This window comes from Scyliorhinus torazame, chromosome 1, assembly GCF_047496885.1.
Source record: "Scyliorhinus torazame isolate Kashiwa2021f chromosome 1, sScyTor2.1, whole genome shotgun sequence".
NCBI lineage: Eukaryota > Metazoa > Chordata > Chondrichthyes > Carcharhiniformes > Scyliorhinidae > Scyliorhinus > Scyliorhinus torazame.
This window is the reverse complement of record NC_092707.1, coordinates 336,447,953-336,461,215: the sequence shown is the minus strand read 5'-3', so window position 1 is coordinate 336,461,215 and position 13,263 is coordinate 336,447,953. Positions and strand designations below refer to the sequence as shown.

Here is a 13,263-nt window from a genome sequence, read left to right as displayed (position 1 = left end):
GATGAAGTCTGTGGCGGTGGTGGCATACTCGTTTAGGTTGGCCACTGAGTTCCAGAATATGGATCAGTCCACTGACTAGAAGCAGTCATGTAGGAGCTCTTCTGTTGCCTTGGACCAGCATTGCATGACCTTCTTAACTGGATTCTCCAGCTTAAGCTTCTGCTTGTATGCCGAGAGAAGGAGCATTGTCTTGTGGTCCGATTTTCCGAAGTGCGGTCGGGAGATGGACCGGTAGGCGCCCTTGATGTTTGTGTAGCAGTGGTCAAGGATGTTGTCGCTCCTGGTGGGACAGGAGATGAGTTAGTGGAATTTTGGCAGTACACTCTTGAGGTTGGCCTTGTTAAAGTCCCCGGTCATGATGAGCAAGGCCTCCGGGTATTCTGTTTCATTATTATTCATACCGGATAGTCTCTTTAATTGGATTATCTGATGGCAACAGTTTTGTGTCTTTGAGATGATAATATCCCAGTGTCTTTACATAGTATTGCCTTGGTTTCAGTATTGACATGCTTTGAAGATTAACCCTTGACAGTACAGTCTGCCTTTGTGTGTTGAGGTTTGATCTGTTTGTTTGCAATATTTATGCCCATGAAGCTTTTGCCATTTTATTTTTAATATAAAAGTCCAGTTGGTAGGGTTTCCGATCCTACATCTCCCCCTTTAATATCTCAAACACTCGAGATTTTGCTTCTAATGACAAATCTTCAAAATCATAGAATCATAGAATACTACAGTGCAGAAGAGGCCCTATGGCCCATTCTCCCATATTCTGGGAATTGCCAACCTCAGCCAGATCACTGCCAATTCCTTAGAATCTCCAACAAATTCTTTGTTAACCACTTCCCCAGGTTTTGTCTTTTGGTTTTTCATTTATCATAACTAACTGTAGAATGACTAATACATGTGAAACAACTCTAATCCAAGAGGGTATTTCAATGTTGAGACCAAGATCCTACTAAAGTGGGGATGCTGTTTTTTCTGATTTTGTTCCCTGTGTCTCTGTTCCTCTGTTCAAGTGTGTAATAGTATTTGTGAGACAATTCTACCTCCTTCACTAACTTTGTGGGATTCTCAGGCATTCTCGGGCAGTGGTGGAATATCATATCCAAAGTGAGCAATGTAATCTTGGAGGTTTAACTACAAAATTATGAGGGGCATAGACAGAGTGGATAGTCAGAGGCTTTTCCCCGGGGTAGAGGGGTCATACTAGGGGGCATAGGTTTAAGGTGAGAGGGGCAAGGTTTAGAGTAGATGTACGAGGCAAGTTTTTTACGCAGAGGGTAGTGGGTGCCTGGAACTCGCTACCGGAGGAGGTGGTGGAAGCAGGGACGATAGTGACATTTAAGGGGCATCTTGACAAATACATGAATAGGATGGGAATAGAGGGATACGGACCCAGGAAGTGTAGAAGATTGTAGTTTAGTTGGGCAGCGTGGTTGGCACGGGCTTGGAGGGCCGAAGGTCCTGTTCCTGTGCTGTACATTTCTTTGTTTGTTCTTTGTTTTGGGAGGGCATAGTCTACTGGAAGGTTCACCAAGGCATAATCCCAGATAGAGATTATCCTTACTTGTGAAACCTCAACTTTTGGTGGGGGATTGAAACAAAAAGTTGTGTCTTGAGCAGGACATTGTGGAACCTATTCTGACTCCCACTGGGGCAATGCAGTATAACCCATTGCCCTCATACACCACCTGGGGTGGAACATAGTCCTGGACTTCCATAGTGCAATTGATGGATTGTGCACTTTCAGATTCAACTCCACACACTGGTCAGTTGAATTTGCTCAGATGATATGGGCACAGCATCACATGCGCTCTCTTTCCTGACACCCCTTTAAATCTGTGACAGGCTTAAAGCTCTCCCATTTAACCACATCTGGGGCTCCTTTTGATGCTGCACATGTATCCCATTTCTGATGGCCGCCAACGTTCTCCACCCAGTATGCTGACACTGGTCATTGTTGCTGGCCCATTACCTGCAGTCTGAGAACCACCCCTATTATGGTTTGATTATGACGTCCACAGTCAATTCAGACTGGGCATGCTTCAGAACCCACCTGCAGTTGGCATGTGTTCATGAGGTTATTGTGAGTGCTCATTGCCCTGAAGTGTTTGTTGTTGACTCATGATGGTACGTGACTGTTTCAAGTATTTCAGATTACTGCCCCCTTCATTTAGCAACCAAGCCCCATACATCACACACATCATTCTGGACGGCCTGGTGTGATGAATTTCCTTTTCTAACTTGTTCATTGTCTGAGCATGGTTTTCCAACTCAGCTATTATTTCCTTAAGGTGGATTGTCATAATTTGTTTTTCGTGCAGCTCTTACCATTTTATCTTGTTACCTTCTCCGAGTATTTTATTTAATTGATCCCGCAGAGTATTGACCTGCAATTGGAGTTGGGCACTATCTTAGCTATTAGTTAGTGACGTCCTGTAGTAAATACTGTGGAGAATTGTTTATTAATTCCCTCTTCCCTTTTCTTGAGTTGCAGTACTGGCCAATTTGTACGAACTCTCCTGACTGTTGTCCCCATGGTTAAGTTTGTCGAATTCTTGCAACATTTCCTTTCACAGATTCTCATGCAACCTTTACTGGACACCACCGGTGTAGTCGTACCTCCGTAAGATTGAGGATGACCATGGCTATCTCATAATTCACGTCATAGTACACCGTCTTCTCGGTCGAAATTAGCACTCATCCGTTCCTGGGTCCAGGTGTTGCTCTGCGACGATTGAGGTCTGTAACTTAGGCCTTTGGGGAGCTCTTTGGAGGCTGCCTTTCAAGTGCCACCAGTTCAGTCGCATTTGGGGGATCTGGGACCATGCAAGAGTCTAAACTCTTGAGTCCAGTCTGGATCCAGAGTCCTGACACTGGTGTTTAAAGTCAATGGCCATCCCCTTCTGTTATTTTTGTTCTCATCCCTCCACACATATAAATTCTTTACTCCTCCACCCACCATTTGTCCCAACACATTCCCACGCCCCTCTTTGTTCCACTTACTTGTCTAAATGAGTCATTTACTAGTCTCTGCAGTCCCCTGAATAAAACCGCATTACACCTGTCTGCCTTTCGGAGCCACCATCACCATCCCACTTGATACCACTTTTTCCTGGTTCATTGAGGTTAGCCATACCCTGACCTCTGATAATACCAGGATTTGCTTCCGGGTCTTTTCTCCACAGATTCCTGGCACTTCACTTATGTTGAGCCTGGAACTCCATCTTACTCACTGTAACCTGACATGGTAAATACTCTACCAGCCTCTTTGAAGTCTCCTCTTGTGCTCTCCTCTCCTGCCTTTCGCTACTTAATTCTGCCGCCAGCTGGCCTGCCACGGCTTCTGTATTATGCCCTGATTTCCCACTCCTTCTTATCCTCCTCTACTTGCTTAAGTTTCTCTGTCAGAATTTGGATTTGCCTCTGCATGCAGAGGAGCCAAGCTGCCTTTTCTTTTGATGTCTTATGCGTGCTGCAACCTGCCCCTCCGCCGCCTTCTCCTCTGGGCAGTTAGCACTCATCGCCCCCTGCACCCTTGATGCAGAAAAGTTCAGTTTACCTCCTACGTACTCAGATATCCTTTCTTCCACTGGGGGTTTCTTTCCCTTTGCCCCATCCATAATTAGTCCTTAACCTTACAGTCCTGCCACTATCACCAGATATGTAAGAGGTGCACACTCCCATGTACCCTTACTGTCAGTTCTTGACGTTAGGATTTTTATAAAGGGCAAACTTACACAGACACAGGGTTTTAAGTTCAACCACAAATGTGTTTATTAACAAAAAGACACTCCTAATACCCTATTACAAAAGTTCCAGGCTAGTGTGATGATGCCACACAACACTCAAATCATGATAAGCCTCCACTGAAAAAAACACAAGCAAAACTGTGGTGATATGCATATGCGTAGCAATGTATATAGTTGTCTCCGACCAGCAGATGGCAATCGAGATCCACCATGTGACTCCAGAGATCTGGCAGATGGTAGTAAGTCGTACTAGAAGATAATTGCACTAGAAGTCGTTCCAGGAGAATTCACTGAATTCACTTGTTGTTACCGTTTGTATTATAGTTCGTTGGTTATCTTTCCATGTGTTCACTTTGTTAATAATCAATCTTTATAAGTCGAAGAACTAAATGTTCTGTGTGCATCCTTACCACGGCCATAGACAGAACATAACAAAAAAAAACACATTTCTGCCCCAATCTTACTATGTCCAACTTAAACCCCCTCAAGATCTAGTTGCTAGTTTAAACTACCCTTAAACTTCAAACACAATATCCCTCCACTCTGGCTGATAATTGCAACTCTCCACACGGTTGGTCATACTGGTCGGTGTGAGCGGGAGGCCCATGAGTCAGGTTGACTGTTCCTGACTCTCCTTGGTGACTTCAGTGCCAGATCCTACAACCGTTGCCTTTTATTATAAAACATTATCAAAAATATCAAAGCACATTTCCTGGAGACATTCAACTGTTATGTTTAGATGGTCGTGCTTAGCACCTTTTAAATCTCCTTAGCCAGAGTCCAGCCTTGGTCCAACAATCCCATTCATTGCAGTGTTGTTTCCATGACCGGAACAGTGGCACAGTGGTTGGCACTGCTGCCTCACAGCGCCAGGGACCCAAGGTTCGATTCCCACCTTGGGTGACTGTCTGTGTGGAGATTACACTTTCTCCCCGTATGTGCGGGTTTCCTCCGGGTGCACCGATTTCCTCCCACAATTCAAAGATGTGCAGGTTAGGTGGATTGGACATGCCAAAATGCCCCTTAGGGTGAGGGTACAGGATGGGGGATAGGGCCTAGGTTGGGTGATCTTTTAAAGGGTCGGTACAGACTCGGTGGGCTGAATGGCTTCTTTCTGTACAGTAGGGATTCTATGATTCTCCGAAACAATGGACCCCATTCAAGTGTGATGTCTCTGGCTTTCAAGTTATTATGTATGTGATAAAGTCCATTTCTCCTTAACTGTTGTCGATGTTTGTTTGTAGGATGGCTGTTGTCTGGAGCCGTCTGCTATTCTGGTCTCCCAGTTTCTTTAATTAGATTGTCTGATGGCAACTGTTTTGTGACTTTGAGATGATAATGTCCCAGTGTCTAGTATCGACTTGGTTTCAGTATTGACCTGCTTTGAAGATTAACCCCTGACAGTACAGCCTGCCTCTGTGTGTTGAGGTTTGGCCTGTTTGTTTGCAGTATTTATGTCCATGAAGCTCTTGGGATTATGTTTAATAGAACTCCAGTTGGGGGGGATTCCGATCCTACAATTCAACAAGCCAAAATTATCTTGTGATTTGTGAAATCATACTACTTGAGTAAGCTTTAACTGCCCGAATAGTGAATTCTGGCACATTCTAGATTGCCTGTAAATAAAACAACAATGTGCATGCTTCATTACGTTGGCAATTGTTTAATTTTCTTTCTCTTGTCTGTAGGTGTAACTGCCATGGTCATGCTGATCACTGTGACACTACAGCCAATCCATACAAATGCATGTGCATGCAGGAGAGCCACACAGAGGGTGATAATGTAAGTCCCTCCATTAGTTGATTGGAGTGGATATACTTGAAGCTCAATATATTACATATTACAATATTACATATTATATTGAAGGTGAAGAATGAATAAGTATGTATTATTTGTAACAACAGACTTAAAGTTGAATTTATCTTGCAAAATTATCATATAGCCTGAGTTATTATTTTAAAAAATGTTGCCGAGTCTCTTCAAGTTGACCGGAAATAGATGTAGAGAATATAACTGAGGAAATCATTAGTGCCAGGCAAAGATCTACTATGTCACTTATTTCTAGTGCCTGTCTTCTGTCGGTCTTTGCCCATCTGAGTGCTTCTGCATGGTGCTACCCGAGTGGTGGCAGAGTGTTTGATGGGAGGCGCGAAGGGCCCACCATGGGAATCCTGCACGCTGGTGGCTGGATGTCAGTTAGGCTTAGTGATGAGCCACTTAAAGCCAATTATCCCTGAGCCCACCAGAATGTGGGAATCGCACAGGTCTGCCATGCCTCCCGAAGACCACCCAGCATGTCGGGTTGGCAAACAGCCTACCAGGGGAGTCCCTTGTTAATAGTTTCTGAGGTGGCAGCACGGTGGCACAGTGGTGAGCACTGCTGCCACACAGCTCCAGGGACCCAGGTTCAATTCCGGCCTCGGGTGACTGTCTGTGTGGAGTTTGCACTTTCTCCCTGTGTCTACATGGGTGTTCTCCAGGGGCTCCGGTTTCCTCCCTCAGTCCAAAAATGTTCAGGTTAGGTGGATTGGTCATGATAAATTGCCCCTTAGTGTCCAAAAGGTTAAATGGGTTACTGGGTTACGGGGATAGGATGGAGGCATGTGCTTAAGTAGGGTGCTCTTTCCAACTATGTGCAGACGCGATGGGCCGAATGGCTTCCTTCTGCACTGTAAATTATAATACAATTGGAAGGCACCCTGTATGTGAGGCACAGAATTTGATTTCTGCTTTGGAGATGTAAGGACCTCCAATTACATGGAAAACATTCCCTAGATCTTGAACATCCCCAACAGGTTGGAAGGTTGTAAATGTTTATTATTGAAAAAGGAGGAAAAGAGAAAACAGTGAATTACAGGCTAGTTAACCTGGTATCAATTGTCAGGAAAATACTGGAATCTATTATTGACAAAGTTTTAACAATGCACTTAGAAAATGACAGTGACTATGGTCAATCAATCAACGAGGTTTTACGAATGGGAAATAATATTTGACAAATTTATCAGACTATTTGAGGATGCAATTAGTAAGATAGATAGGGGGAAACCAGTAGATGTAGTATATTTGGATTTCCAAAGGCATTAGTTAAAATACCACACTAAAGGTTAATGCACAAAAAAAGGACCATGGAGTTGGGGTAATTTCTTAGCACAATGGAGGATTAGTTAATAGGCTAAAAGCAGAGAATAGGGAGAAATAAGCAGTCAGGTTGGCAGGCTGTGATGAGTGGAATGCTGGAAGGATCAACCCTGGGACCACAACTATTTACAATCTCTGACTTTGACAAAGAGAGTCAGAGTAATTCATCAAATTTGCTGATTATACAAAGTTAGGTCGGAATATCAGCCGTGAGGAATAAATAAAGAGGCTGAAAAGATATGTAGACAGATTAAGTGAGTGGACAACGAGATGGCAGATGAAATATAATTTGGGGATGTGTGTTTATTTACTTTGATAGTAAGAATGGAAAAATCGCTTCTCGGCTTTTTGGCTAAAATCAAGTGTTAGATCAAGCCTAAGATGGGGTACAGTGCTGGGCAGCACGGTGGCACAGTGGTTATCACTGTTGCCTCACTGTGTCAAGGTCCCGGGTTCAATTCCAGCCTTGGGTGACTGTGTGTAGTTTGTATGTTCTCTCTGTGTCTGCATGGGCTTCATAGAATTTACAGTGCAGAAGGAGGCCATTCAGCCCATTGAGTCTGCACCGGCTCTTGGAAAGAGCACCCTATCCAAGGTCAACACCTCCACCCTATCCCCACAACCCAGCAACCTCACCCAACACTAAGGGCAATTTTGGACACTAAGGGCAATTTATCACGGCCAATCCACCTAACCTGCACATCTTTGGACTGTGGGAGGAAACCGGAGCACCCGGAGGAAACCCACGCACACACGGGGAGGACGTGCAGACTCCGCACAGACAGTGACCCAAGCCGGAATCGAACCTGGGACCCTGGAGCTGTGAAGCAATTGTGCTATCCACAATGCTACCGTGCTGCCCTAACCGTGCTCTAGTTTCCACCCATAGTCCAAAGATGGTTAGGTGGATTGGCCATGCCAAATTGCCCATTAGTGTCCAAAAGATTAGGTGCATTTATTGGGTTTCCGGGATTAGGGTGGGATCGTGGGCCTAGGTAGGGTGCTCTTTCAGAGGGTCAGTGCAGATTTAATGGGCTGAATGGCCTCTTTCTGCACTGTAGGGATTCTATGATTCTTGTCAGTTTGAATCCTCTATGTCTTCCTTGTGGAGACCATTAATTGGGTTCAATTTGAATTGGTTTTTGGAGCGAGCAATGAGATGGATTAAGGGTTTTCCCTCTCCACTCTGAGCATTGGCTTTGTAACTTTAAGGATGGAATAAAAACATTTCAAATAAAGAATGGAAAAGATGAATATATTTTTCAAAAGCTGTGAAACGTGTAAATGTTGATGGTCAGAGGGACTTGAGTGTACTCATACAAGTAACACAGAAAGTTAGCAGGAAGCTATAGCAAGCAACGAGGAAAGCAAATGGCATGTTGGCCTTTATTGCAAAGGAATTAAAGTGCAAGAATAAGAATTTGTTAAAATTGCACAGAGCTTTTGTGTGACCATACCTTGAGTACTGCGCACACTTTTGGTCTCCATATCTAAAGAAGAATATACTTGTACAGCAAAGGTTCGCTCAATTGGTTCTTGGAACAAGGAGCAAGATTCTCCATCCCGCCGCGCCACATTTCTGCCCCGATCCGGCGGCGGGATGCTCCGTTACACCGGCCGGTCAATGGGGTTTCCCATTGTGGGGCAGCCCCACGCCATCGGGAAACCCCCGGGCGCCGGCAAAACAGAGACTCCCGCCGGCGGAGAATGACGCCCAAGTCTTTTGTCCTATAATGAGAGGCTGAGTAAATTGGGCCCATAATCTGGAGTTTACAAGAATGAAGGGCGGTCTCATTGAAATATGTAAGATTCTGAAGGGGCTTGAGAGGGTAGACACCGAGAAATTGTTTCCCCTCCCTGGGGAATCTAGACCATGGGGAAACAGTCTCAAGATAAGGAGCCAATCATTTAGGACTGAGACAAGAAGACATTTCTTTACTCAAAGGGTTCTGAACGTTTGGAATTCTCTACCCTAGTGTTCTGTGGATGCTCCATCAGTGAATATTTTAAAACTGAGAAAGACAGATTTTTGGTCTCTCAGAGAAGCAGGGGATATGGGGAGCAGGCAGGAACATTGAATTGAGGCAGAAGACCAGTCAAGGTTGGAATGAATGGCAGAGCAGGCTCAAGGGGAAATGTAGTCTACTCCAACTTCTATTATGTTCTTATTGTTTGAGAATGTCAACAGTATACTATATCAATATTGCTATCTGGCACATATATCATTCCACCTGTGTTATGTTTTTTTGTGTGATTGGGACATATGTATCATAAGCCAGAACTGGAAAAGTTATCTGTCTGTCAGCAGACAACCTTTACTCATTTTGCCTTTCAAATAACTGGACACAGAGGACTGCTTTAATATGAAGGCAATGTGATAACTGTCAAGAAAGCAGATCACCCTGTACTGTATACTTGTGCTGTTTTGTCCTGTTTGAATCATAGAATCTGTACAATGCAAAAGGAGGCCATTCGGCCCATCGAGTCTACACCGACCCTCTGAAAGAGCACCCTGCCTAGTCCCAATCCCCCACAATATCCCCGTACCACCACCTAGCGCCAATTTAGCATGGCCAATCCACCTAACCAAACCGGAGCACCCGGAGGAAAGCCATGCAAACACGGGAAGAATGTGCAAACTGCACACAGTCACCCGAGGTCGGAATCGAACCCGTGTCCCTGGCGCTGTGAGGCAACAGTGCTAACCACTGTGCCACCCGTGCCGCTCAGTTGGTAAATGAGAAAAATAATTACATTTTTGGCCACACAAAACAGATAACTTCCAATGCATAATTGTGTACAATAAATTGATTGAGACAAAAGGTGGCTCCCAGGCTAGTTGGGCTATACCCATAAATGTTGAGGGTCTTGATGACTTTTATGGCTACTGGGAATGTTTGTAACATTATTATTTTGACGTAAGCAGACCAATCATAAAGCAAAGATTGCTTTATTAAAGGATAAGACTATATACAAAATTAAATGGGAGGTTATGTATACGTAACCTAGATTACTGTCATTGGGGACTGAACCTCAGGTCATGGATTTATGCTGAGATCACAGCTGATGTTAACTGCGAGGGTATTCATACAACCAGAAGGGAACTTTGCAATGCCTGCTCTCAACTGTATTTTGAAATGAGGAAAGACCAGTGAAGGATATCCCAGACACTTGTGATGATTTTAACCAGAATAAAACACACAATAATAATCTTTATTGTCACAAGTAGGCTTATATTAACACAGCAATGAAGTTACTGTGAAAAGCCTCTAGTCGCCAAATTCCGGCACTTGTTCAAGTACACAGAGGGAGAATTCAGAATGCCCAAATGTCCTAATAGCACGTCTTTCAGGAGTGTGGGAGGAAACCGGAGCACCCAGAGGAAACCCTCGCAGCCACAGGGAGAACGTGCAGACTCCGCACAGACAGTGACCCAAGATGGGAATCGAACCTGGAGCCCTGGCACTGTGAAGCAACAGTGCTACCCACTGTGCTACCATGCTGCAGAAAGTCAACTAAAAGTGCATTTAACTACCTTAATGGTGATCCACAATATTTTTAAATTCATCCTGTTCCAAATCCCTCTGTTTTCCTAACCTCAGAGCTAAAACTCCCCAAACAACATCACAGAGGTTTTAAAATTCTATGCAAAATCCAGCAATAGGTATCACATCAGGCACCTATATATTATGGGAGTTCCTTCTGATATAGAATAGAGACAACTAGCTTCTCAAACTGGCTTTCTCCAGGCCTAGATGGTTGGGATTGAACACAGTTTCCTGCTGTGTGGGTTGCGATATCAAACAGCTCTCCTGCATAGGGTACATTGCCTCTGTTTTTTTACCTTTGATCTTCCTGAAAATAATATTTTCGGAAGCTACCTTTAATTACTATTATTACATAAGCTCACTTTTTAGCATATGAATGTGAAACTCATCCCCATCTTCCATTGTTACAAACTTGCCTTGGGTAAATATTTGCTCCCAGTGTTGCTGGGCTAATCAGCATATCAAAGCTAGAATTCGATCAATCCAGACAATCTGTCTTTCTTTCAATTTCCAATTTAAAAAAAGCTTATTTTTCCTTTAAACATACACCCATCATAAACCCACATTCCCAATTGGATTTCTTGGGCAGGATTCCCCATCGGCCGACGCTGAAATCGGGAAAGTTGACCGGGCCGAGAATCGGTCTTGATGCCTAAATCGTGGCGGGTGCCAGGTTCACGCCAAATCGCAATTCTCTGGTGCTTTGACATCGGCATCAATTTGTTCCACTCCGCACGTACAGTAAACGCCTTTTGCGTATCATTAGCTAGCCCGACCCGGTATTCTCCGGGTCCTCCGTAATCCTCTGCCTCCACCGGGGGGAATTCCCGACGACGAGGTTCACTTGTGCTTTTAAGAAACAGGCACCTTGGCTGATGAGGGGAAGAGGAGGTAGGACACGCAGAGGCCCGACCGTGGGCTGCCGGTCCTGACACTGGCCTGAGTGGCTGGGGTAGAGGGGGGTGGGGGGACCAGGAGAAAGGCCAGGGTGATGCCTCAGGGGACTGGGATGTTGTCCAGGCACAGAACGCCATTGTCGCAGCCTGCTGCGCATCGAACCGATCTCCCACCGTGGCCCGTGGTTCTGCAGAGTGACACCGGCCATATGGCTGCCCCCACACCACCACCCCAGCACTCCAGCCCCCACCGCAGCACCCCCGCACCCCAGCCTTCATTCCATTAGCCCACCATCCCCGCACCTCAGCCCCCACTCTCCGATCCCACCACTCCCACAACCAGCCCCACTTTCCCGCCCTACCAGCCCTACACCCCAGCCCCAACCCTACCACCCCCGCATTCCAGCCCTAACCCTCCCACCTCACCACCCCAGTACCCCTGCCCACATTCGCCACCCCAACACCCCAGCACTCCACCCCCCGCAACTACCCCCACACCGCACACTCCACAATACCACCCCACCCAACTGGCCACCATCCACCACCAGGGTATCTCATAACCCACACAAGAGCAACACCCATAGTAGCTCCTACAGGATAGCACCGGACAGGGACCATGGAGCGTACTGCTGGCAAAGGCAGCACTGCTGACGGTGCCCCTGGCAGCAGGGATGGGTGCCAGGACCAGAGGCACCCATGGTGCCGGGCACCAACGGGGCCACGGGTGCAGGGATGGGGAGGAGGGGGAGGGGAGACATGCGGGGGCAGAGTCCGCAGTGCCAGCCGGGGCCACTTTGTTGCTCATTGGACCTGGTTGGGCACAGGGTATGCACCATGCTGACATGTCTGCCCTTCACCTCCAGCAGACAATGGATATCGGAATATAACCAGCAATGGTTGACTTCATCCTATTCGCCGCAGCCCTGGGGGATGCCCTGTGGCTGTACGAGCTGGAGCTGCTCGAGGAGGAGGATGCTGCAGCAGAGCCTGCCCCAGAGGAACTGGAGACAGACGGTGAGGATAGAGAGCCTGCTGCCCAACAGGCCGAGGTGGAGATGCAAAGGAGGCGCCACTTGAGGCCTTTTGTGTACTGGGAGCGCCTGTCATTTGAGGACGTGCCGGACCGGGCATGCTGTCGAAGACTCCAGCTGAGTAGGGGGAACAGTGCAACATATCTGCCAGACCATGGCGCACTTGGCACCACAGGGCAATGGTGGAGGAATGGTGACGGTATTTGGCCTCCAGATAGGCGTCATCAATCATGACCGCCGCGGATAACCCCTGTCACCCAGGAGCCAACCCCCCAGCCAGGGGTATGCCTCAAAGAGGCCAGGGATCGTCGAGTGTGCCAGGATGAAGATGTCGTGCGTGATGATGCGCATCTGATGGTCACACACTAGCTGTACGTTCATTGAGAGGAACCCCTTTCAGTTTGTGTAGAGCAGTCCGTCATGCATCACGTCGATCACTCCCTGGACCCGGGGAATCTCAGCGATGGCAGCGAACCCCACTGTGCGGGCATCCTGGTGGGCTCGGTCCACATTGAAATGGATGTATTGTGCCGACTGGGCATATAGGGCCTCTGTGATGGCGCGGATGCACCTGTGCACCGAGCTCTGTGAGATCCTGGACAGATCCCCACTTGCCGCCTGAAAGGATTCCGTGGTGTGAAGGTTCAAGGCCACCTTGACGGCCACCAGGAGTGGGTGTCCTCCCCTATTCTTCCACAGTGCTAGATGCGCCATGGTCTGGCAGATATGTCACCCTGTCCCCCTGCTCAGCCGGAGTCTTCGACTGCATGCCCGGTGCGGCAGGTCCTCGAATGCAGGCGCTGCCGGTACACGCGAGGCTTCATTCAGCGCCTCCTTTGCTGCTCCTCCTCCTCTTTGGCCTGTTGGGCAGCCGCCTCCATCCTCAGCATCTGTCTCC

At 46.9% G+C, this 13,263-nt stretch overlaps 1 protein-coding gene across 1 annotated transcript in view; it reads left to right on the top strand.

Moving 5' to 3' along the window:
• The window catches only part of ush2a (Usher syndrome 2A (autosomal recessive, mild)), a 1,730,413-nt gene that overhangs the window by 256,108 nt on the left and 1,461,042 nt on the right, over nucleotides 1-13,263 (top strand). The window contains exon 9 of the mRNA XM_072506478.1: nucleotides 5,441-5,534. Coding sequence (XP_072362579.1) covers nucleotides 5,441-5,534 — 94 coding nt within the window. The remainder of the gene's footprint in view (nucleotides 1-5,440; nucleotides 5,535-13,263) is intronic.